This window comes from Mastomys coucha, unplaced genomic scaffold (genome assembly GCF_008632895.1).
Source record: "Mastomys coucha isolate ucsf_1 unplaced genomic scaffold, UCSF_Mcou_1 pScaffold15, whole genome shotgun sequence".
Taxonomy (NCBI): domain Eukaryota; kingdom Metazoa; phylum Chordata; class Mammalia; order Rodentia; family Muridae; genus Mastomys; species Mastomys coucha.
Genome location: NW_022196897.1, coordinates 126,792,375 through 126,818,357, shown reverse-complemented (window position 1 = coordinate 126,818,357; position 25,983 = coordinate 126,792,375). Strand labels below are relative to the sequence as shown.

General features: G+C 36.4%; 1 protein-coding gene across 12 annotated transcripts in view; it reads right to left on the bottom strand.

Annotated features, from left to right (window-relative positions):
• Macrod2 (mono-ADP ribosylhydrolase 2) overlaps positions 1 to 25,983 on the bottom strand; it is a 1,944,357-nt gene that overhangs the window by 831,764 nt on the left and 1,086,610 nt on the right. For all 12 annotated transcript variants that reach the window (XM_031372067.1, XM_031372070.1, XM_031372073.1 and 9 more), the window contains exon 6: positions 20,230 to 20,351. In XM_031372067.1, coding sequence (XP_031227927.1) covers positions 20,230 to 20,351 — 122 coding nt within the window. The remainder of the gene's footprint in view (positions 1 to 20,229; positions 20,352 to 25,983) is intronic.

Sequence of the window (25,983 nt, the reverse complement as noted above, 5' to 3'; positions counted from 1 at the left end):
CAAAGAGATTTTAGCTGTGGGAGTCACAAGAATCTGAGTCCCTGTCTTACCTTTACAATGGACCCCAGGGAATGTCTCCAGTCCTTCCCATAGTACTTCCAAACCCCAGTTACAGAGTTCACCAGGTCATCCTACCTTCATCTTCAGGGAGAGAAATACTTCTTTCTGGTCCTATTAGATGTAAGTGACCTACTATATCTTGTTCTAGTTAATGACATATGAGGATAATTGATGTGTAGACACTTCACCAGTCACTTCAAGAGTCTTTCACTTCTCAAATCGCCAGGCAGTCCTCAAAGAAGATAATGCTCATATCAGCAGAGGAGCTGTGGGTACATAGCTTAGGTGAGAACCAAACCCCCAGGACTGTCAGCCATTGAAACACTATACAATAAATTGTTACTTCCCAACTACCCTCAAAATTACAGGGTAAAGGGTATTTGTCCTCCATGGTCTCAGACAGTCTGGTGCATACCAAAGTCTCAGACAAGTCTTATGAGTTAAGATTATGGGTTTTTAATTTCAGTTTTTGAAAGGCCTGGCGTTTCTTCTCAAGATTAAACCACAGTATAAAAAGACGGGTTAAAAAAAATCATCAGAATAATTCTTGTTCACATGGTGCCTAAGATCCACATAATGCCAAATACCTCTGATGACTTGCAAGAGCCAGACTGAGCAGGAAAGTCAAGTAGGGCTGGGGCAACAGGACCTCCTTTGCACACTCTCCTCATAAAACACTAGCTAATTATTTTGCCTTTCTGCTGTCTTCTTGACACGACTTCTCAGCTTTGAGCAGAGGAATTCATACTTGTGGCTTATCAACCTCAAACAGTAGCTATTTGGAAACATTAATTAACTGTGTGGTAGGTAACCATATATTTTTTTTAGCTTGTAACCTACAACTACTTTCCTCATGATGAAATATAACATAGTGAGAATCAACCTCTTTAAATTTGAGGCGGGGGAGGGTGGGAGAAAGGCAAAAAAATAGGGTGCCTTAACACTGACTTTTTTGTTTTTCTTATTTGAAGATAGTCAGTTAGAGGATATAGAGAAAATTGGAAGGGGAAAGACATTTTAATAAATGTCATTGAGACCCAAGAGATTATGCATCAGTCTGACTTTTCCAAGCCTTCATAATGAGGAGTCCTGTCTAAAGTCAGAGGATCATATTTCATTTTACACCAGAGTCCTGAATTGAGTGTTATAAGGGACACAATTTGTTTCATGGGCTTCAGTTGTTGTTTTCCTGTTCCGCTCCAAACACTTAGCAGTGGAGAGATTTCTCTGAGCAGCCTGTTGAAAAACAAAGTGCTCTGTGTTTATTCAGCAAATGTTCACACTGGGGAACATTTAAGACTGAGGTGTTCCCCCTGAGGAGTGAGCAGACAGGGCATTACAATTTATCTACCTCCATTGCCTTCCAGAAAATGAAAACATGGCAGTCTTTTAACAACAGGGAATCCATTTTGAAGTGAAATATGGCAAGTAGCTAAGCAATAGAACTTTATATGCTCCATTCAATCCAATTTAGGTCGTCTGACCCTTACCCCCTTTTGATTAGAAACTTAAAATGGTTCCCAATTTCTTTTCAACCCAGACTGTCAAACTTTTCCCTCCCTTACCAACACATCTTCTAGTCTCATGGTACGGAGTCTCGCTACCCTCTCTGGGGAAATTATATTTCCGAATGATTGCTGGGTCTTACATACAACGCATGAAGTTTTCAAAGGCCAAACATTCATCCAATTATTGCTTTCAGAAATACTTATCAAACACTGGAAATGTATTGGGTAAGATGCTCGGTCAGAGAGATTCAATGAGCAGCAAGACATGCCTTCACCTTAACCTCAATGAACTCCCGAATTAGACTGAAATAGGACTATTCAAATATACATACAAATAGAGATATGAGACTCTTCCCCAAGTAAGAAAGAGCAAAGCAGGCAGACACTGAAACCCAAGGAGAGGGAATATAGGCAGGTGATGCTCCTCTACAGGAGGTACCATATGCAAATGTCCTAAGCAATTTGTAATGCAATCCTGACGTTAAAGTATTTAAAATACCATCAAGACAGCAAATGTGGATTGTTCTGCCTTTTGTTCTGTTATAAACTCTTCTGTCCTTCATTCACTTTTATTATCACACATTGTTTTTCAAAACCATGGTTACCAGATGTGGTAATTCATTATATATTAAATTAATATCTCAATAAAATATGACTGTGTTCATATGAATAGAAGGTCTACAAGGAGTTAGTAAAAATCACAGAGAGAACCAAATGAAATGTCAAAAAGCTCCTAGATCTCTGCCTTTGTGAAGACTTATCCTTGCCACTGACATAAGGACTGTGGATTGTGTGACAGAGCACTCTATCAGGCAGCTGGCTATTAGTTATAGCCCTCAGAGAAAAGTATTAGGTAGAATTAGATAGGTACAATTGGATGATAGGGAAATGTGAGTTACCACTGAAGCTCCCAACCCAGGGAGCAGTAAGATTAGACAAATACATCTCAGAACATACATATTTTTATCTAAGAAAAACAGGTGGTAAACAATTGGAGGCATGGTGGGCTGAAATTAAAGAGGCAGCCACACTAAGCAATAAAATACAGGGTTAACATACAGGGAAGGAATTGAAAAGAGGAGAGATGCTACAGAGGCTGTGAGGCAACTATCCCAGGAATGGTCATGGGTATCAAACACTGAAGCCAGCTCAGGTTAGCTCAAGGAAGGCAGGTGAGAAACAAAGGATCACATCAAGAGAGTCCCAGAGAACCACGGGGCATGGTGACTGGAGGGAGGCAGTTGCGGGAGAAACAGACCCCAAGTTCCAGCTTCTCTTGGAGCCTCAGGATGAACTTGCATCTTTCATTTTTTCCACAGAAAGAAGCAATGTCTGTGGCATCCAGAAGATAAGTCAAGTCAGTAGACTGCCGACTCTGCTCTGGGTTCCAAATAGAACAATGGTTTGTAAAATTAGATAAAAGGCCTGTGGGAATACACCTGTTGTCAGTTGAGTACTCATTAAGGAAAAAGATAAATGAAGATGAACCAAAGAAAACTTTTATTCTTCAGGACTTTACAATCTAGGAGTGTAGGATGCATGGAGGTCTCTGTGCTCACAGATAACCACTAGAGGAATGTCAAACACACAGGGTTGTTCCTTCTAAGGAAAGGATGCATAACCTGCTATCCATCCAGAGGGCTAGCAATGGGCATGCTTAACACTCTGGTGACCTTTGCCCTCTGGATCCTCCCCCCAGATCCTCATCCTAAGCTTCTTTCTCAGTCAGTCTACAGAACCCATCTTTAAGAAAGGGTTCACAGATACTTTACAAGTGCATGAATTCACACTCTCCATTTTCACTTAAAAATGTTTCTTACCCTCTCCAAGGATCTAGTCTCACACAATGGGGGCCAGTTTCTGGGTTCTCTACAACCTCCATCGCCAGCAGAGAATTTATCCATGGAAGGCAAGAAGGGAGTAGTTCAGTTCAACACAACTAAGTATCTTGTGTTACTTCAAACTTTGGGAGTCTGTCCCCAAGTAGTTTCCTTTAGGCATATTTAAGCAGAGCAAAATTTGGTGAAATTTTTCTTTGTAATAATTAACTCAATCCTGTGTACACAGCAAAGGAAAACTAAACTAAATAAAGATTGGACATGACTACATTGAAACTCTTTGTAAAGTCTATGTGACATCTCCCATGGACGTGGATTGACTGAGAAAAACAAGCTTACAATTAAAGATCTGGAGTGGGGGGAGAGGGGAATCCCATGGAATCACTGGCCACAAAGGTAGCTCCCAGATAACGATGTTATTAACCATGTCTGCTCCTAGCCTCTGGATGGATAACAGGATACACATCCTTTCTAGGAAGGAACAATCATGTGTGTTTAAAGTCACAGGTTCCCCTAGCGTTTATCGGTGAGAACAAGACCTGCATGCCTCCTACACGGAGGGCACTTATAGTATGACTAGATAATGCCTAACATGACAACATCCCCTGTTTGGCATTTCCCTTGTCCTCTTATTTCCTAGTTACATACACTGAAGCCACAGTTTTCTAAATGGCATGTTTTTAAATGCAAGCTGGATCCTGGAGGGCTTTCCAGTTGTTTTGGATTCCTATACCAATTTAGTGATCAAAATAATACTAGAGCTTTATAGTTTTTAAATATTTTTATTGAGATATAATTCACTTGCCATAGTATTTACCAATTTAAAGTATATCAATTAATGGCTTGAGTATATTAGAATTACATAACCATTCTACTATTTCTATATCATTTTCATCAGCTCCTTTATAGTTCCAATCATGTTTTCCCTTATCTCCTTCCCCTCAGCTACTAGAAGCCACTATCCTAATTCATTATCTATGGATAGGCCAGTTACAACTGTCTCTAGAAAGTACAATAACTGTGTGTGTGTGTGTGTGTGTGTGTGTGTGTATGTGTGTGTGTGTGTGTGTATTGTATGTACACAGCTAATTGATTTCATTTATCCTAACATTTTCAACTTTTTCTAATGTATAATATAGAGCTATTTCATTCTTATCACACTATTTGATCATATTCTATTGCAGAGATGGATCCAACAGTTTTGTCTACTCATCCTCTCCCATGCATTTCAGGAATTTCTATAATATATAACACTCTAGGACCATTTTAAATAATGCTTCACTGAAGATTAGTATATAAGTTATTGATTGTTTGCCTTCCAGTACTGGGTAATGACCCTAGGATCTCACACACATCATGCCAATGGAACTACCACTGCATCTGCAGCCCTAATGGACAACTTTATGTTTGGACATGTTTTTAAGTCACTTGCACACAGACTTAAGAAGAACACTGAACTTTTTGAGGTGCTGCTAAACTGTTTCAAAGAGTTTCTGACCATTTTCCAGCTTCTCTACAATGTTTAAGTGCCCAAAGTTTTCCACATTTTATCCATCACTTGATATTTATTGGTTTGTTTAAGAGACAACTTTGCTCGACTTGTTTCAAAGATAAAGGGAAATGGCTCAACACAGTGTTTAATGAGAACAGTGAGTACTCAGACTACAGTGTGTCTTTGGATAGCTTCTTTCTCTGTGATGCTATAGAGCAGTGGTTCTCAACTTATGCATCATGATGCCCAAAGGGGTCACACATCAGATATCCTGCATATCAGATTTTTACATTATAACTCACAACAGCAGCCAAATTAGTTATGAAGTAGCATTGAAGTGATTTTATGGTTGGGGTCACTACAATGTGAGGAACTGTATTAAAGGGTCACAGCTATAGGAAGGTTGTCAATCACTGCTTATAGGAAGGCATGGAACAGTATCCTAAAAATTTGGGTGTAGCGGGGTAGTGGTGACACACACCTTTGATCTAAGACCTCAGCAGGTAGGGGGGAGATGTATCTCTGAGTTTGAGGTCATCCTTGTCTACAGAGCAAGTTCCAGGACAGCCAGGGAAACCCTATCTTGAAAAGCTGAAAGCAATCCAGACCAACCAACCAACCAAACAAACAAACAAAACAACTCAAGGGTATGATGATTCGAGGAAATGGAAAGTGAGGACTTAAAACACACACACACACACACACACACACACACACACTGAATCTCACACGTATGTGCATATACACACTCATATAACACACACACACATACAGACTCAGTCTCTCACATACACACATACACATATAGACTCATACACATACACACAGACTCAAGCACACACATACACTAACACATACACACTCATGTACACAGACTCTCTCACTTACACGTGTGCGTGTGTGTGCGTACTCACACACACACACACACACACACACACACTCGCTCACATCCTTGTCACTCTCTCCCCATTGTGTTTCTCAAGAGAATACCAATCTCCTACAGAGAAGCCCCCCAAAGAGTTTGAGCTGAACTAAACGGGATTGCTTTGACACTGAGGAAAGACAGCTACCACCAAAGTCATATATGTTTGTAGCCTTTTGCCTGACATATGTAGCATAGTTCTAGCATGTAGCTCACTAAAACTGAACAACCTCTCTTGCAGTCATCACAGCTGGGTTATTTTAGAACAGGCTTTGTCGGCAACTAACAAACCCACTTCTTCAAGCTGTTTCTTAATATGTTCCAAAAAGCAACACTGCATCTTTAAATGTGTGCATAGTATAGGTCCATAGAAAAAATATTTATTTGAAACTTGGCATCATTTGATTACCATTTAAGCCAAATTTGTCAACATTGAAATTGCTGTCACACTAGGTTATATGAATAGAACAAAAAATCAGTGGTGCCTGGACCCCAACATTAGTTAGTTTCTTTTTTTATAACAGAAATAATGTCTATGCATTTTGAATGCCCTAATAGCATCCCTGTGCTTGTCACAGGAAATAGAATGAATATTATTTTTATTTAAAGCAATAGAAAAGAATTGATGCAAGATGTCAGAATTCTTACATTGTAACAAGACTTATAATCTGGAAGAAATCAACCATTAACCCCATGAGAAGGCCACTGAGATAGAATTTTGAGAAAGCCTTCCTCCTTCATTTGAATCAAAATAGCATAATGGGGAAAATAAATGGAGGCATGAAATAAACCTGAAACTGTTCACTTCAGATCTTCCTCCTTTGAGTCTCATATGATCACTGTCATGGAGAAGGGTCCAAATGCATCCTGGTTGACTTACAGCAAGGCTGTAAGAGATTATATTTTCAGGATGATGTCATAGGTATGCATTATTATGGAGAGTTCTACAGAGATGAAATTTAAACTAGGATAAATATTTATGGTATTCAAATGTGGACAAGTAAACCAGCAGAATAATTAGAAATTTGGAAAATGTATGTTTGCTCATTTGCACTTTTTCCCTGACAAATGAGGATTTAAAAAATGCAGATGAAGAAATGTTTGAATAGTATACCTTTATTGTTTATAAAAAAAGAAAGGAAATTTTAATTGCTTGTCATTTTTAAGGTATAGGAGACTTGATTAAGTAAAATCTTCAATGGCCAAGGTAATATACAATTTAGAGGGTTGTTAGAGATTCAAGAAGATAAAAGTGGTGAAAACTCTCTTCTCTTGGAACACTATGCATCAAACACTATGTGCAGTTCTTTAGTGATGCTCACACAGGTGAAAGGGATAGGCAGCTACTACTTCCTTGGGCACTCAAAGCAGCTGGAGCCATGGATCGGGAGGCAAGTAAACCAATTAATGCTTTATGTCTCCAGACTCAAGTAAGGCCATTGAGAGCCTTCCTTATTCCTAGTATAAAACCGTTACACATGAAGTTGTCACTCTCTCCTTGGTTGTCACGTTTAGGTGAGCAATAGTGTGACTATACCTGGTTTCTCTTCTACTTTTAATATCAGAATCAAGAACAAGGTAATCAATGAGTGGCAAATCAGTAAAAACTAGGAGAAAAGAGGCAGGGCATGCTCTGTGGCACTGGAGGAGAACTTGGCTCTGATTATGACCTGTAAATCCCCATGAATATACATGATTGCAGTGGTAACAAATGGAGTTCACTAAATAAGCAAGTTGTCATAAAATTGGAGGTAGAGAGTTCACAAAACAGTTCCTCTTCCTGAAAAGGCATAATCACAGGCTGTTAGTGCATTTATACAACCTCCATGCAGAGCCATTTCTTCCTCATTCTTGCCAATGGAGTGCTAAGTTCCATTTTTAGCTCATGCATTTGTGTGCATTTTACAACTTGCTGTTAGGCTCCTGTAAATTAGACTATTAGGTACATGGGCTCATACGCCCTTAAATGGCATAGTCAATATACAAGCAGTTAATGCCATTTCTATGAATCTTGAGTGGTCATGCTGAAAGCGGAACACTATTCTATCCTGTCAGCATCATTGGTGCTTTTTGATTGGATGGACACAGAAGTACGTGCCAGCAAAAGAGGAACAGCCATCATCATTTGTTCCTGGGTCTGGGTCAAGCAGATTACTTTTTGATACTTCAGGTTAAAAAAAAAAAAGCATCATTGTTAGAAATCAGAATGTGATTGGGCTTCATTTTTCGCTTTCCTTATCCTATCCAGTACTGCTCACAGGTTGACTTCCTCAGCTATGTTTAGTGTCTGTAAAGATTATATGCACTAAACCTGCTTTCTATAGCTGGGCATAGAACAGAGAGAAAGCCTTCTGATCCCATAAATATGCATGTATATACCCATGTTGTAATATACACACATGAACATATTGCTGTTGCAAATGAAAAATGAGTAATGTTCTAATAATGATGTTTGTGGCTGTTTTTATTTTAAATTTGACTTATTGGATAGGACCAAGCAAGAGGGCAAAATGCGTATCTCATGACTTTACTCATTTGTCACTAACTAAACCTCTGCTTTGCTGAACACAATAGTAGTTTTCAGGTACTAGGGGGCAATCCCAGTTCCTTCTGGTACTTGTAACACCTATGAAAATGATACGACTTTAAATGTAACCTGTTCCATTAGCATATTTGCATACTTTTATACCTAGATCGTAATGAGAATAATTTATCAATCCACAAATTGCATTGCTCCCTGATTTCTGTGATCCAGAGTTTGTCATCACCGTGGCACATTTCCTGCAGCTTATATGACACTGTAAATAGAATTGAGAAGAGATGACCAGAAGCACATCCCTGTATAGTAATCCCACAATGCAGGGACAATATGCAAACCGCAATACATAGAACAGAAAAATGAGGACAAGCAAGGTAATAAGTTACATGTAGTATTTAATGTAAATTATTAAACTGTAACTTTTATAGTGTAATATAGGTTATGTTTCAACAGTAAGCTTATAAAACTCTTGGCCCAACAGCTTGTAATACATAATTTAAGATACATCTATAATATTGGGTGTATTCCTGCATGTTTTATTCTGGCAAACAGGCAAGACACCAAAACAAAGCAGGGGACCAAGGATACACACTTTTGAGTAGAGCTCTCCAAGCAAGACTCCCTCCTGTGCAAAACCCTCACAAACAGCTCAGTGCCAACAGGAAAAAAGAAACCTTGTCATCTTCAGCCTGCTACTCCCTGTCAGTGGTTTTCTTTAAAGAAGCAAAGAATCTGCCTTCCTGTATATTTTTCTAAAACCATCCATTTCTTTAAAATCCTGTTGAAGAGACAAGCCTCAGATATTAACACATACTGGGTTCTGTTCAAGAAACCCATTTGTGCCACAGTCTGGTGTGGTGGACGTTGTTATGCACTGTTCAGACCCTGCATTAAAGGCCTCATTTCTCTAGCGGCCAGGAATGCTGCCAGCAGGCAGTCCTCAGCTATTAGATATTGTACAAGCTGAATTGACTAAGGTAATTCTTTACTCCAAGGTAATACACATTCCTGAGTGTGGTCTACAGCTAGTGACCTCAGTTGTGTGTGTTTTCTTGTCGTGCAAAGCAAGGTCAACACGTGCTTTCTTCTTGACGTCCTATAAACTAAAATCTATTGCAGAGTTTTCTGGGGGAACGATCCACATGTTTTTATAAAGTCAGAGTAGAAACATGAAACTCATAATTGAATACATTTAACAATACCATGGGGGATAGTGAGATGGCTCAATGGTTAAGAGCACCGACTGCTCTTCCAGAGGTCCTGAGTTCCGATCCCAGCAACCACATGGTAGCTTGCAACTATCCATAATGAGATCTGACTCCCTTTTCAGGAGTGTCTGAAGATAGCTACAGTGTACTTACATATAATAAGTAAATAAATCTTTAAAAAACCCACAATACCATGCATGATCTGTGTGTTCTAACTTTTCCATTATCACTAATGTGGTACAATTTATGATTCCTTGGTAATATTTAAGATTTTTAAAATATTATCTAAGTAAATGTATCTTAGTAATATCTTAAAATTCTTAAATACACTTCCAAGCATTTTATGGACATCAACATTTCACAAACTCGCTCATAATAAGAGATATTTCTCAAAATTTTTTTGTGACAAAGAAGAAAGTAGAGATATTACTTTAAAACCATCTCATTTTGTGAAGATAGTTCACTAAGTTGTTAGCAAAATGAATCCAACAATCAACTAAAATAACTACAGAGCAAAACTAAACAGGATTCATCACATAAAGGAATGCAAGTCTGGTTTAATGTCTGAAAAACAGAGTAATGTAAAGGCCGCGGGTTTTAATCATTTTGATTTTTCTATTTATTTTTGACCTTCATGATTTCAAAGAGAACATTGCATTGATTAATTAGATTTTGGGGGTTTTGTTTTGTTTTGTTTTTGTTTTTGTTTTTTCTTAACTGAGTATTCTTCCCTGATGAATTTGTCTGATGTCGTCTGCTTTTGTTCTGTCTAAACCTTCCTTCCTCAGCCTTCCAAGTGCTAAGATTACAGGTATACGCCGCCAGGAATACCTTTGCCTGATTGTTTCTATGGATGATTAGATCAACTTTTTCTTTGTTTGCTTTTGCAAGAATACAATAGCAAAGCAATGTACACTGCTTCTTAAGCAATCTCAGCAAAGAGTTTATGATACAGGTTTGTCATTTCTAGTGATCTGAATCTTGATCATGTAAAATTAGGTATTGTCCTGTGTTTTTGAACTACAAAATAAGTTCTTTTCCTTTGCACACAATGCCTTCTTGAGGACAATAGCTATTGTCTCATTGATGGAAGAAAAAAGGTGCAAGGTGCATTTCAGTTTCTTGCAAAAAACATGGACTGGATGGAGAAATGGCTCAGTATTAGGCATTAGAACCCTTAAACCTGATCAACTATTTTGCTATTGTTAACATTTTCATGTGAGACCTTCTTTTCCCACAGTAGGCAAAAATCACAGAACATTAAAAATATATTATTGCCATTTCATAAAACTGATGCTTACTGGATCTATATTCATCCTTTTTCAAAAAAAAAAAATCTTCCCATAGATTCAAGTACATGATGAGATAATTTCCCCTAAATGTAATAACACTGGGAGTCATAGCATATGGAACTATATGAAATAATTTTGGGATAATAAAAAATGCTGCCAGTATATTGTGAGAGCCACAGGGTAGATAACAACCTATGTCATTTGAACAGTGACTGGAAAATAGCAGTTAGCAGATGCTTGTTGAATAACCTAGCTTTAAAATGTATTTTGTTTATTTTTAGTATATAAGCACATGTCAGGGGGTAGTGTGTGTGTGTGTGTGTGTGTGTGTGTGTGTGTGTGCGCATGTGTGTGTATTTAGGTAAGAGGGCAATATTCAAGAACCAGTTGTCTCATTTGACTCTGGCTTCTGGATATCAGATTCAGGTATCTTCTCACACAGGCACTAATCATGTCATAAGTACTCTGTCCTCACCATGTCAAATCAGCCTAATTACAATTGGAAGATGTATATCCCACCTCTTCTACCTCTCAAGGCTATCATTATTGGAGGTAAAGAAGCCTATTATGAATTTTGAGGGGACACAAGTTAATTGCAATGGCCTACTACTGACTAATAGTCATTTACTGATATTTACCACATTATTTTATACAAAAGTATAATAATAAATTATTTGAGTATATGTAAATCAACTATCACACACACACACACAATGTATTAAGTTTTGTTTATAGTTTACCTAGAACTTCAGGCGAGATACATACACATATATATACATATATATGTATATATATATATACATATATATATGATACAAGAGTATGTAAAAGTCAAGTTAAATTAAGCTTCGATAAGGTTGGCTATATGATAAAAATGATTGTGGTTGTTAATTTTAATTGTCAACTTTATTGGATCAAAAACCACCTAAGCATTTTCTGATAGTGTTTACACAGGCAATCAGGTCATAAGAGCACTAATTTATGAATCAGTTAATTCTTTGATGGATCTGTAGTATGACATATCATTCCCAGGTAGGAAAAAGGAGTAGAGAAGTAAGTCTCTGAGAATGTGTCAGAGGAATGGATGCCTGTGTTGCTTAGCTTTTTCTTAGCATTAACTTTTGTTCTTCCACTTCCAGGTTGCTGCAGTGCATACATGGACTGAAACCTCTGAAACAATGAGCCAACATAAATAAATAGGTGATCCCTTCAGTTTTTTCAAAGTGATGCAAAACTAACTAAAGAAAGGATGGCATGTAAGAATGGATATCATTTGTAGGATAGCAGCAGTATCATTCTAAATTATCCTCCTGGAAGAGATAGACATTTTAGTTTCATTTGACCTTGTAGAACTCTAATGGAGACATTCACAAGCTAACTGAAGAACTGCTTATCAGACTAACTAATTGCTGTGTCTTTTTGAAAAAGTATGTGGTATAGTTCCAGGTCCTACCCTTCCACCATGATCCCTTTGTCATCACCATACCATATGAAAGAAGGCTGATGTAGAAGAAAGAGACATGAGGCATATTCATGTGTCATGAGTGAGATGTGGTTTTTCTATGCATTTGCCACCTAAACTACCCCTTCTCTTCCTTCTGCCTTTTTTCCTTTGATTCAATAAAATATATGAGTCCTGCTTCTTAGTCCATTCAGAAGTCTTTTTCTCATACAGCATCTGGGATGATTAGCCTGGTAGTATATTTGGAGAAAGAAAATCCTAATATATTGTCTCACAATCATGGTGAGACAGCATTAGAACATTCTATCTGTTTGTGTTAAAAAGAAGTTAATCCATAATTATGATACTACCCCACTTCTATGAGAAACCTAGAGAAGCAAGAGTTTTACATCTTATACATTTTAAAGTTATGTATATTTATCTAGATTAAAAAATGAAGAAAGCTAAGTTGTGGTTGAAGCCACTCTATAACACATTACTCATTAGAAATTAAATCTTTTTTGTAACACCACTGAAATGTATATAAATGATCTGAAAAGAGAGAGGAGAGAGGGAGGAAGTAGACAGAAGACTCTCTTGCCAGGGAAAGAATTACTTTTATTTTAAATTTTTTATTGATTTTATTTGTTTTGCTATCTTGGTCTCCCAGTTCAACAGTTTACAAATGTCTTAAAATCCACATATTGAAACTGCTCTCCTTCTCAATAAATCTGAACATTTGTGAGGAAAACATGCACAATTTAAAGCTGTTGCTTTCGCTCTAAACTATTAACCCTCGAGATATATGCCAGAATGGCTCAGTTGTTCAAATGTAATGGCAGGCTTGGGACTCTGCCGTCCATGTTTTGAATTGACTATTTTCTTGAGATGCAGTGATCTAATAACTGCTGTTTGAGTCGGAGAAAATAAAGCACTCAGAATAAAAGCTTGCATTGCAAACCTGTTTACTGTGTCTATACAAATTTCCCAGAAATATCCGCTCTATGACAGTGTGCTGGGCCAATATTTTGTCTGGAAGATGTTGTAGAAACCACAAGTAATTTTTCTATAAGAGTTCTCTGCTTTGACAAAAGAACTAAAAACAATGAAGTTCATAAGTCCAACCAAATTGAGATGTTGTGCTTTTTTATTATTTTAAATACTGTTTTATTAGTCTTTGTTTATAAATAAATACCACAGAATATACAACTGATGAAAAACTTCTCAACAATAGGTGAGATGAAAGGGGGTTTCAGAGGTGATCATAATTCATTGTGGACTTTATTGAAATGTAAAACTTACAGAGTATTGAAATATAAGACAGTATAAGATAAAAGATGAAGAAAAGTTATAACCTAGAAGAATCCCTTTAAAAATAAAAAATAGAAATCAACCAGCCTGTCCAGTTTAACAGAATGGAAAGTCACCTGGGAAGAGGGAATTGAGAAGCTGTCAAGATTGGAATGACCCATTGCCAGGATTGTGAGAGATTGTCTTGACTGATGATTGATGTGGGAGGACCCAGCCCACTGTGGGTGGCATAATCTCAAGGCAGGTGGCCTTGGGCTACATAAGAAACCTAGCCAAGCATTAGACAGTGAGGAGTAGTCCTTCATGGGTTCTGCTTTTAGCTCCTATCCTGACTTCCCTCAGCGATAGGTTATGACCTGGAAGGTAAATCAAATAAAGCCTTTTCTCCTCTATATTGCATCAAGTCATGGTATTTACTGCAGCAGCATGAAGGAAACTAGAAAATCTACTTGTCAAATAAACTGCCTCCAATTTTGCCTTCTAGTTAAAAAGAAAAGCCTTACCAAGATCCAAACTTGGCTGGCTAATTCTTTAGCACTTTGAGTTATGAAGTAATGTTTAATGTGGAGATATTGAAAAACTTCAGGTGAACTGACCTAATATTATGGTCCAATTTCTTTGCCACCATGTATCATTTGCACATTTTCAAAGGCCTTGCTTTCTATAGGTTATATGTGCATTAACATCTTTCTTGCATCTATATTACACTAAGCTTCAACTGAAGAGGAATAGAACTTACGTGTCCTAGCTCAAGAACAAAAATCTTTGAGTAAACACTTCTGAGGTTTAGTATATTAAATATCACATTGTCCTCTCCACAGCAAACTTGAACTGTATCTCACTGTCTGTTTTTAGGGATAATGTATGCATATTTCCATAACATATGTATGTATATCATTGCATGTTTTTCCTCTTCCTCACTCCACTGCCTATGCTTAGACACTTGCTCTCCAAACAATAACAACCCAGTAAGTATTTTATTGTGAACTGATTTTTACTTTACACTAGATGAAGAAATCCAGAAAAAGGGAATGATTCAGAAAGACAGAAAGGGAGACTTTTGTTCTGTGTTATTTCCCTCTTTGCCTAAACCAAAGAGACTCGGGCAGCTAGCTAGAGAAGTAGAGGCTCAAATGAGATGATATACAGCAGCACACTATTGTAAACCATAAAGTGAAGCCCAAATGGAAAAATGATTGTGTTCTTGTTACTTATTAATAGTGACTTTAGTCATACTGCTGGGAGAAATCCAACTAGGAAAGACATAAGACAACATCAGTCTTTATAAAGGAAGACAGTGGAGAAACCAGCTGAGATGCTGTCTCAAAAGAAAGTGAGAAGGAAGATCAAACATGTGATTCTACAAAATGGGTTCTTTGAGATGAAGGGCTGCCTGGGAAATGGCGACATCAAGTTAAGCTGAGGAGGAGACATAAGGAATTAAAGGGCCAGCTCCTTAATATTGTGAAAGTCTTCTGATTCAAGAGGGGACTGCATTGATTGATGTGGCCTGTAATAGAAACTCAGATAATGAAATAAAACCAACATTTAAGAATTTCTGGCTGAGAACTCATTGCCATGGCAACCCTCTCAGAAGGGAACTTGTCTAAGAAAATAAGATTCACTTGACTACGCCTTAAAATGAAAACCTATACCAGAATGAGACCCATGCAGAATTCCAAAATCACTTATTACTGCCATGCCTAGAGGTACACTGAAGGTACAGAGCTTCCTTCCTTCTCATTAAAAGCTGTTACTTTCTCAGGATCTGAGTCATGACAGATCTAGTTTTGAGAGATCTCTATTGGCACTAGGTGACTCTTAACAGTAAAAATATATCATACTTTTTCCACCTAATACATTATCTAGAATAACATTCATGAAAATTACAGTAATATTCACCATTATAGTAAACACCACTTTTGTTGTCTGCCCATTACCATATAACCATGAAACTATGCATTAATTATTAACTTGACTTCCTATGAAAATAATCTTAGTCCAAGTAAAATCTGGCTTACATTTGGATTACCATTAGGTCTCCAACAGAGAATGTTTTTTTAATTAATCATTTTTTTTATTACAAGCTTTTACTCAGCAAACGTAAACTGAGTGCATAGCATTTGATCATCAGGAGAGTTTTTGTGAGGCAATAATTCAGTGATAAATAAAAATTTTGCCTTTCAGTTGACTCTTAGAGGAGAACCATTAGAGATATTTTAGCGGAGCAAAGCTTTGACTCCTAAGAGTGAGAGTTTGCTACGGAAGACTACAGGATGATATTGAAACAGAGGCCAAGAAAGGCTTGGAAAATCCACAAATTATGTGTATACTCAGGAAAACAAAAGGTCTAGTAAGGCAACATGATATGTGAGCTCATATTTATTCCACGTCTGATGTCAGCATTTATTTATCTCATAAAGATAAATAAACCTTTTTACTTATCAGCCCTTGTTCAGTTTGAACACTTCCTTTACCACCAATGTTCACCACACTCACACCTCAAGTTTCACCGAGATACTAATACACTATGAAAGCTGTTAGCACCAAAATGGAGTCATGTCTATCTATCCTGTCCAAGAATGAATGAAGCCGATGAGGTTATTAAACCTCAATTCTGAAGTTTGAGAGCCTGACAGTGAATAGCAACAGAGACCCCTAGAAATTCTCAGATGGAAGCCACCACAGCTTTATGCAGAAATTATTCTGCAGCCTTCTCAGCCGAATTGCAGACTGCCATCACCCTGCTAGTAAGATTTTGGTGCAAAGATTATTGTCTTTAAGTATCTTATTTAATGTTCTTCATTTTACCCTTAAAAATATCCATATGTCTTGACTTCCTTGAATATGCTTACTGCTTACCGCTGCACATTCTATTCTTAAAGAAATTTATTCTTTAGAGATTCTTCCCCTGAAAGTTATTTAGGTTGATAGCAATCTGTACATGTATGCTTCAGGCAGTGCAGAGTCAAAAGGATACTGTATAGATATAATTTTCTCAGGACACAGTACTCATTCAAAATTCAGAGCAATTCAGGACTCTGGACTCTTCTAGCTTGGCTATACAATTCTCAGGTTGCATGAGATATGGATTAATGGTATGTCAAGACATATAATTTTCTTTTATTTATAGAAAAACATAACAAAAACTTTAACTTTTCATCATTCTCTTTAATCATTATACCTGCTTCTAATGTTTTATTATTTTAAATTCCAGTTATCCTCTTCATTGAACATTATCTGTATTGGATTCATTGACCTCAAATTTGTTAAGAAATCAATTTTCATAAATTTGAATTTTGCCCAAGGCAAGTACAAACTTTAAGAAATACTACCTATATGAACTTAGGTTGGAGGAATTAGATATTGGAAAAATTAGGTCTAGGATAAATGAACCACAGGCCAGATTTAAATCTTCATTTAAAACTAATTATCATAAGATCAGGAAAATAATTATTATAACTAGTTACTAGTTCATGGTATTTATTGATGATGCTATATTATACAAACATTCACAGACAGAAAATACTCTGTCACATAGATTGTTATATTGCTATGTTTTACTTTTATTTTATAAAGCACACATGGGGTGCACAGTTAGAAAGATCCATCTTAAAGAATGGGTAGAGAAGAGGAAATAATAAGAATTTTCCAAAAATGATATGTTTTATAGTGAATATTTTATCCACAATATAGCCAATGACCTATATCACCTAATTTCAAAATGCTTATTGGGTGTAGTAATATCACTCTGTTTTGATTAATGATTGTCACTGTTTCAAACAACTACAACATAGGCTAAACTTATCTTTACTACATTCAATAATCTGTTAGAAAGATCCCTTTAAGTTCTCTCAAAGTTTTTCTTTTTCAGTATCAGCTGCTCAGTAATTTATTCACCATCTAATTTATTTTGTCTAAATAAAGTCATTTGACAGCATAATATTGGAAGACCAAATACCTGCAGATCTCAAGAGTATATACCCACAGACAGAAGATGTTCCAGTCCAGATGTAAGGAACCATTGGATTGTTAATATTATCTCATCCCTGTAAAACTCATGGAGCTGTTTCCGGGATCAATCAATGACTTCTCTAGTAAATAAATATGATCAAGATGAGTTTAATGTCCAACTTAGTAGCTATGCTACTTCTAACACAAGTACAAACTCATATATTTTGGTAAATATACTATGTAGAGTATTATAAAACATTTAACCTGCCATATTCACCTGCCTACAAATCTTCCTTTCCCCTGCAAGTAATCATGATTTGATGGCTTCAATATAAGGATTTGTTTAATGGAGGTCAAGAACATGGTCCACCATATGAAGTAAACAGCACCATTGTCTCTTTCCAGAATATACAGAAAGGAAAAGGAACAATGGAAAGAGGGAAATCAACAGAGAGAGAGAGAGAGAGAGAGAGAGAGAGAGAGAGAGAGAGAGAGAGAGAGAGAGAGAGAGCAAAGTGGATTACTATAAAGAATAAAGAACAAAAACTTGATAGTATTTCCAGTTAACTACCCAAGCACAAGGCTAATTAAGTTGAACATTTCACTTCAGATTAAACAGATACCGTCCCACTTCATTTTTATTTACCAATATTCATATATATTTAGTCCAGCATTGTCTGCTACTTTGGCTTAAGTCAGGTGGTTAGAACTTCAAAGTCGTCATCAAAAAATATGAAGGTACACTTAATTCCAACTTCAAGATGACAAGACCTGGACATTGTCTGGACATTGCTTAGCATGTAACTCTTAGTCCTTTTCTTGCACATATTGATTTAAGGTGATCATACCTAAGGATCATTCATTTCCTCTGTTAAAATGATGAACATTGCTTCTGAGCAGTTGAAATGTATGTCTTGTTGTTGCTTCCTTTTGAAAACATTATCATTAGGAATACCTATAAAATTACTAGCACTTTCTTTTCAGATATTAAAATCTATACGTACCAAGGTGTAAACTTATACGAATATCAATTTTATAGGCACTTTAGCCTCTTGTTTGTAAAATCAACTAGTCATATTGACTTTTTCTTTATTATTCTCAAATGCATATTTGCTTTGATTTTCTTATAGAGATCAAAGCAACCACTGGTTTCACACTGTTCTCCACTCTCTTTGAATTTCAGCTTTCTCTTCTAAGAATAGCATCTTGGAGGAGGGTTGGTAAAGTGTCTCAAAAGCATGAAGACCTGAGTTAAGGTCCCCAGCAACCTTCCATGTACAAAGCTGATTGCGCATATGGGTCTGTGTCCTAGTTAACTTGACCTGTGAACTTGACATAATCTGGAGTTACCTCAGAAGGGAGTCTCAACTGAGGGATTTTAAGCTCAAAATTGGTCCATCAGTATGTCTGTGGGGGACTGTCTTTATTGCTGCTTGAAATAAGAAGGCAGACTGCTGTATATAGCATGACCCTCTGCTCTTGGGAACTGTATAAGAAAGCTAGCTAAGCACAAGCCTGTGAGTGAACCACCACCAGCAGTACCCTATGGTTTCTGCTTCAAGTTCGTGACGGAGTCCCTGCTCTCACTTCTATTATTGATACATTTGTAGGTCAAGAAACCTTCTTTCCCTACTAAGGAGCTTTTGTTTAGAATGCATCATCACAACACCAGAAAGGAAACCTGAACAGACTATAACCCTAGTACTGGTGGGGGGTGGGGGATCCCAAGGACTCTCTTATCAACCAGTATAGCCAATCTGAGTAAGAAGCCTTCTCTCTAAAAATAAGAGGAAGACTTCTTAGTGTTGACCTATGGCCAAGACATCATACTCATGGATGGAGATACCTGCATGCATCTCTCACATACACACACACACACACACACACACACACACACACACACAAACACAATTGTGAGGTTTTAGGTTCTGATTAGTTTGCAAACAGACATTTTTTAAATCAATAGGTTGAATAAATTATATACATGTATGTCAATATTATGCAAACATTGTAAGGTATTATAAGGTATAATTGGCAAGTAAAATACTTCCTCATTTCAAGCAAACTTTCCTTGGTACACTGAAGAAGGCTCATTGTAATTACATCCATGGTAACAAGTATAGCAATAACTTGTATAGCAATAACACCCTTAAAGTTTAATGTTCCCCTTGCAAACCTTACTCCACTCATGTGAAATCCCAAGCAATGTTGAGGACTCCACCTGCTCAGGACTCAAAAAGAGTTTAACTTTTTGCCCACCCTACACCTTCAGCAAGGTTGTATGCTTTGAAAATTAAAAATCCTGAGAGATCCTAGGCAAATTAACTTATTCTAGAGCAAATTGACTTACTGTTGGATATTTACAATGTACAATGATCAGTGTTTTATGTTCTTGGTGTAACTGAGATTTAATAAAGTCAGGAAAAACACATGGAGTAAGCTTCTGAATGTGAATTGAAGCTGAAGATGCATATGTAAACGTGGGCCTGCAGATGTAGATGCAGGCACTTACATTCACCCAGGAAAAGGTTAAATTGAAAACTTACATGCGTATACACTGTCAATGTAAAAGAAATGTCCAGTATTATGTTAAACTCAGCATGGGCTTTTTTCTTTGCATAGAGGTTTAGAAGAATGCAAAATAAAAAACTCTGAAGTACTTACAACTGATCGGAGGTTATTTTCTTTCACCAGCTTCAAGGATGATTGATAGCAATTTGCAAGGTCTTCCTTGTGGGATCCATTAATGTGGCCTCTGGCTATTGGCCCTACAGTATGGATGACATCTGCAAAAGCAAAGGAAAGAAGAATCGGGTGAGTGAAGCACTATTTGCTTTTCACACAACTGGCACACTATTTATTTTAGATATTAGTGTAGGGCCTGGAGATAGGCAAGCTAAGAAATACAGATGATGTAAATGCTGCATTGTAAATGATTCCAGAGACCATAGCCTCTCAAAGTAGGTTACCTTCCCAAGAATGTGTGACACCAGAGAAAAGAATTTCACTACCATGAAACTATTACTCTGGTATTGGTTAGGCTCAAGTGTGACAGATTATCATATAAGTTGTGCATAACTGGCAACCTGGAAGAACACAAATCCTTGGTGGGACAAAAAGCAAGAAATAATTGTCTGCAAAATGAGTATCTGAATCGACAGGGGAAGGAAGACCAATGCTACATACAACTTTCCTTGTAAATAACACAATGTATGATATAAACGGGCTCGTGAAAACCTCACCAAGAGAGTCTTATCGCAATCCCAATTCTAAAATGACAAAGTCTAAAGTGCTACTAACAATTTTTAGTGGTTCAGTCTTCACAAACATGAACGGTGCTAGGAATAATAGTATGTACACATATTAAATGATGGTTTGTACCTTGTTTTTAATATACCAAACTCTCTCAGAGTAATCTGTGCTGTTCAACCTCCACACAGATTTAAAAACACAAAATTAAACTGTTTTTATTTATGCACATAATCAGAAACACTCTGTTATTTTCCCCCATTTTTACACACACATAAACTGTTTGGTGAAGTGCTGGGGCTGGACCCAAAGCCTTCTTGTGCATGCTACGCACAATGCTACCACTTGATTTACAGCTCCAGTTCCCACATTTGTAAGTTTTCAAATTCAGGAGTATTACAGAGTAAGGTTATCCCCATTTCAAAGTCAAAACAAGATTAGAAGTAATGAAATTTTGATCCAAATTAGTTGAAATACTTTGTAACATTTGCTTCCTAGTTTTATATGTTAATTGAACAATTATGACATGTCACTGATATAAGTTATAAGAACCAATCAAGTTTGATCAAAGGGATATACTTTGGTCTGTACTAGCAGACTATTATAATGAAATAAAATTATTTATTTTGGCTAATCAGTACCATTTAGTTTTAACAAGGATAAGAATAAGAGTGCTTTGTAAAAACAGGAATATGGCACAATTAGAATTGTATGTAAAATTTGAATTGAGACTCATAAATTACTATGATGGGGGAAAAAGCTTTGCTGGTCCCCTGCTAAATATTGAGACTATTATATGATATTTGAGAAAGGCACTCCAAGCATGGGTTTCAACGATTAATTCTAAAACAATATTTAAACTCTTGCCAGACAGTATTAAAGATGATGTCATATGATCAAAGTAGGCAGAAAATCTACAGCACTGAATGCCTACAGATGTTATTTCACAGGTGGGCCTGGTTCTCATTGTAGTGATAACTGTCTCAGCATAGAAATGGAGAATAAAATAAAATGAGGTTGTACACAAAGTATATAACGATATCATTATTTTTCAATAAAATAACACAAACTACATGTATTCAGAAAATAGGAGCTTTGTACCCTAGGTAATAAACTTTCATATAAATATGCTATGTTAGCTGCTATTTTTTAATGGATGTTAGACTACAGGGGAGCAGGACCCTGCTTTATTTTATCCCCGTTGTTACTTACTTGAACCCAGCTATGCTATTCCAAATCACTGAATGTATACCAGGGTGGAACTGTTGGAGACAAGACACACTAAGTTTTATAAGACAAACCCACTTATAAGACTTATAAATGGGTTTAAGTAGGTTTATTAAAATAATAAGTCTTATAAATCTTTATAAGTGGGCACAGTTGTGGTCATGTATGAGGTAAAATTAAGACTCTATGGGGTAAAATTAAGATACTCCAGTTACTTTAGTGTAGGTCATCTCTGGGTACTTAGTGTCCCCTGATAACTCATGGCTTTCTGGGAGACAGTTATAGAATGTTATTCTCTAAATACATCTAACTGTTGGAACTTGTGTTATGCATGGTGCTTCTTAGAAGACCATGATATCCTGATTCATCTTTTGGGAAAGTAATGGAGCCATTTTGGCACTCTTGTTCTTAGGGAACAAGTTGAAGCTGGGTTTCTCCATTATCCCTTAGGTAAATGAACATGGTCATTCTCTCTCTGCTTTGTAAATAAAGTAGATTTTAAAAAATTGCTTCTTATGTGAGGCTATGAAAGATGAGCCTACTTGATTCAAAGGAACAAATGTCTTAAAGGCACTGTGGGAAGAACCATGGTGGGAGGAGCCTGTGAGGGGAGGAGCCTGCTAGAAGTGGAAGTGGTGACAAAATAAAAGCCTTTTAGTCATCTATGGCTACATAACTTAAGTGAGGTTTTTGTAATGTGATCCCTTGTGCTTCTGCAGCTTTCCATTTCGTTTACAAGTCTGAGAACAAACAACCTATAAATGAGCTTCCCCAATATCAAAATATCGATCTCTCTATTTTATGCTCTCTATTAAATTTACAGTGTCCAAGATCAAGTGTTCTTATTGACCAACGCAATGACTGCTCAGATTCACAAAGCTGGAGGTGAATCAATATAAGACTTTAAGAGAATTTGCTTTTATTATCTTAATTGTTCATTTTACTTATTAGTAACTTCTCTAGATAGAGTTTCATTTTCCCTGTTATAAATTACAGTCAGGTGGGCTGCAGCTAACTTCAGTTCCATCTCTATGTAATGAGGTGCCCAGAATAAGCCATCACTTTTATGGGTCTGTCACTTGGTAAAACAAATCAGTTGTCACTTTGATGTCATTTCTTCAGTGTTGTGTGGCATCATTAATAGATAACATTATAACAATACTTGAAAATGGTTAGGAAGCTCAAAGTTTTTTATCATAAGGATTTTTTCAAATATCCCAAATATCAGAAGCTAGCTTTTAACAATACCAATTTTAAGATCCTTTGGTTGAACATGTAAGAAATAAAAATTTAAAAATGAGTTCCTATAACATCAATGATCCTTTGTATTAGTTTGCATTTTTCAAACTGAAGAGCATCTTCTCAAGGTACAGGTACATGTACATGCAAATATCCATGAGCAATGCTTTATCTTAAGCCTGCATTTTAAATACCTTGAAACAGATAATAAAATTAGAATTTCTAACTCCATTGCCGCATGACTGACAAGACTAACAAACTGATGCCTAGTACTCTTCCCAGATGTAGCTCCAGCATCTAAGGAACCTTCACTATGCAAGAGAGAATGGTTACCTTTAAATCCTGACATCTGACTGTCACTCAGAAGACCCAAAGCTGTCGCTAAGTGCTATGTGAAGTTGGGATATATATATATATATATTTCCAATATACACCCACTTTCTGTAAGGAGCACCCTGATCTTATTTTTCACTATGTCCTAATATTGCTATTAAAATATAAATCCATCTAGCCATTTCCAAAAGCCCATAAGATGGCACTGAATCTTCATCACACAAAATGAGTGGTAGTGATACTGATGGGATTTCACCTTCAAAGTAAAATGATGGAGTTTAGTAATAATCTGTAAATGTCAGGTACATGTTCTTATCTGTGTGGGCTTAGCAGGAATGGAAGTATAGATCTTGACTAATCTACTACATTTTTTGTTCAGATAAATGACCATGAATCATGGCTCAAGTTTAACAAGTATGTCTGTAAAGTGAGGTGCCATTAGCATTGTCCACAGACAGGGTGATTTAAGCACAACTATCAAAAGTATAATTATACAATCATTTAGACCTATATAAGAGTATAATTGTAGGACTGTTTCCTGTGGATAATACACTTTCTCATATGCACATGACTACTTACACATGTCCTTTATGACAATATTGTATGAAGTAGTCAAAGCAGGAAAATAGCATAGAAAACATCAGTAGAGACTAGTTCAATAATAGCACATTTTTGCATTATGTTTCTATAAGTAAGAAAATGAATAGATATGAAAAGTTATTCAAGATGCATGTCAAACAGCAATAGCAAAGAGGATGAATGAAATTATGTTAAGCATGCTACTATTAGTTCAATACATGTCCAAAGACATAGAAGAGAATGCGTGCTTGGAAATAGATCCTGGCATTGCTGAAAAGTTAACAAGCAATTAATGAGAGATATTATGAAAATTAAATCTATGAAGGTGACTATGAACAGTAAACATTTTACTATACTTACTTTACTTTTTCTACTATTTAAAAAAGTATGGTTTTGGGTGTTCTGTCTGTATGGATGGTTTCACTGCATGAGTCTCTAATGCCATGGAGGTCAAAGAAGGCATCAAATGATTGGGGACTATATTTACAAATGGTTTCTAGCTGCCATGTGGTTACTGAGAATTTAACACTGGTCCTGTCAAAGAGCTAAAATTGCTCTCACCTTCTGAGCCATCTCTCCAGTTCCACTTATCTGTCTATAGTACTCAACTTATATACCTGAGGAATTATCTACTTGAAAATTAGTTTATTTCTTGACCCTGTTTATCCTATCTATGCAACAATTACTAGTTCACATTTCAAAGATAAGCTTTTTATTATAAGTAAGAAAAATTTCTTAAAGAAAAAATACCAAGAAATTTAAAACAGTGGATCTATCAGGTATATGTTTTATTTTGTTGTAATCAATTATTTCTCTTTATGAAAATATTGTATTCAGATAAGCATAGGTTATAGGTAACACATAAAAGGGCAGGTTTCTGCTCAATGTTTTTGGAAATAGAAAAACTTACTATTTTCATTTCACCATCAAACTCACTTTTAAGCACCATCATGTAAGACAGTAAAACTATGTTTGAATAAACATGTTATTTGTATTACTATAAAATGAGCACTTCCTCATATGTCATTACTTTCTGCCTTCAAAGTTTTAATATAGCTAAAATAAGAAAATCCTTCATAATCATATAGTAATATATTTCAGAATTGTCTCATAGCCAAAGAATTTGAAAAAAAAAATTGTGAAGAACTGTTGGAGATAAAAAAGGGTAATACAGAAAACAGTTGGTCTTCTATGTTTAAGGACCCAAGGTCCAGTCTGCAGTCATTGATCAATCAGGGATATATATGATCACAAGATAAGATTACTATCCACAAATGCTTCCAAGGTCATTCCATTTTGATGGAATGATTCGTATTTGTATATACATGCTTAGCATGAATCTCATCACCGGACTCTTTAATTTGTATACATTCAATGCCTGGTTTTGTTATACAGCTACAAGTAAGTAAGAAGTTACTTCAGACTATGGTGTTTTAATGTAACAACCATGTCTTTATTATTTAAGATCTTTTTTTGCAGGTCAGAAATTCTTAAAGGGAACAGCCAAAGGCATGGCTTAGAGTCTAGAATACAGCTCAAGTCAGCAGTTCCTCTTAGAGTAGTGGCAGACTATAATTGACCAAAGGTTAGAGGGCTGTCATTCACTCCAATGATTTCCTTGATTCTCTGCATGTGAAACATATTCTCTGTATGGATGTTTGGCTTTTCTCACAGCATGGCAACCATGCAGCATTTTACGTACACAACAGCTCAGCTTTCAAAAAACAAGAGCATGCGCAATGGTGCCTTTTATAACACAGCTGTAGAAGGCACACCGCACTGCTAACACTT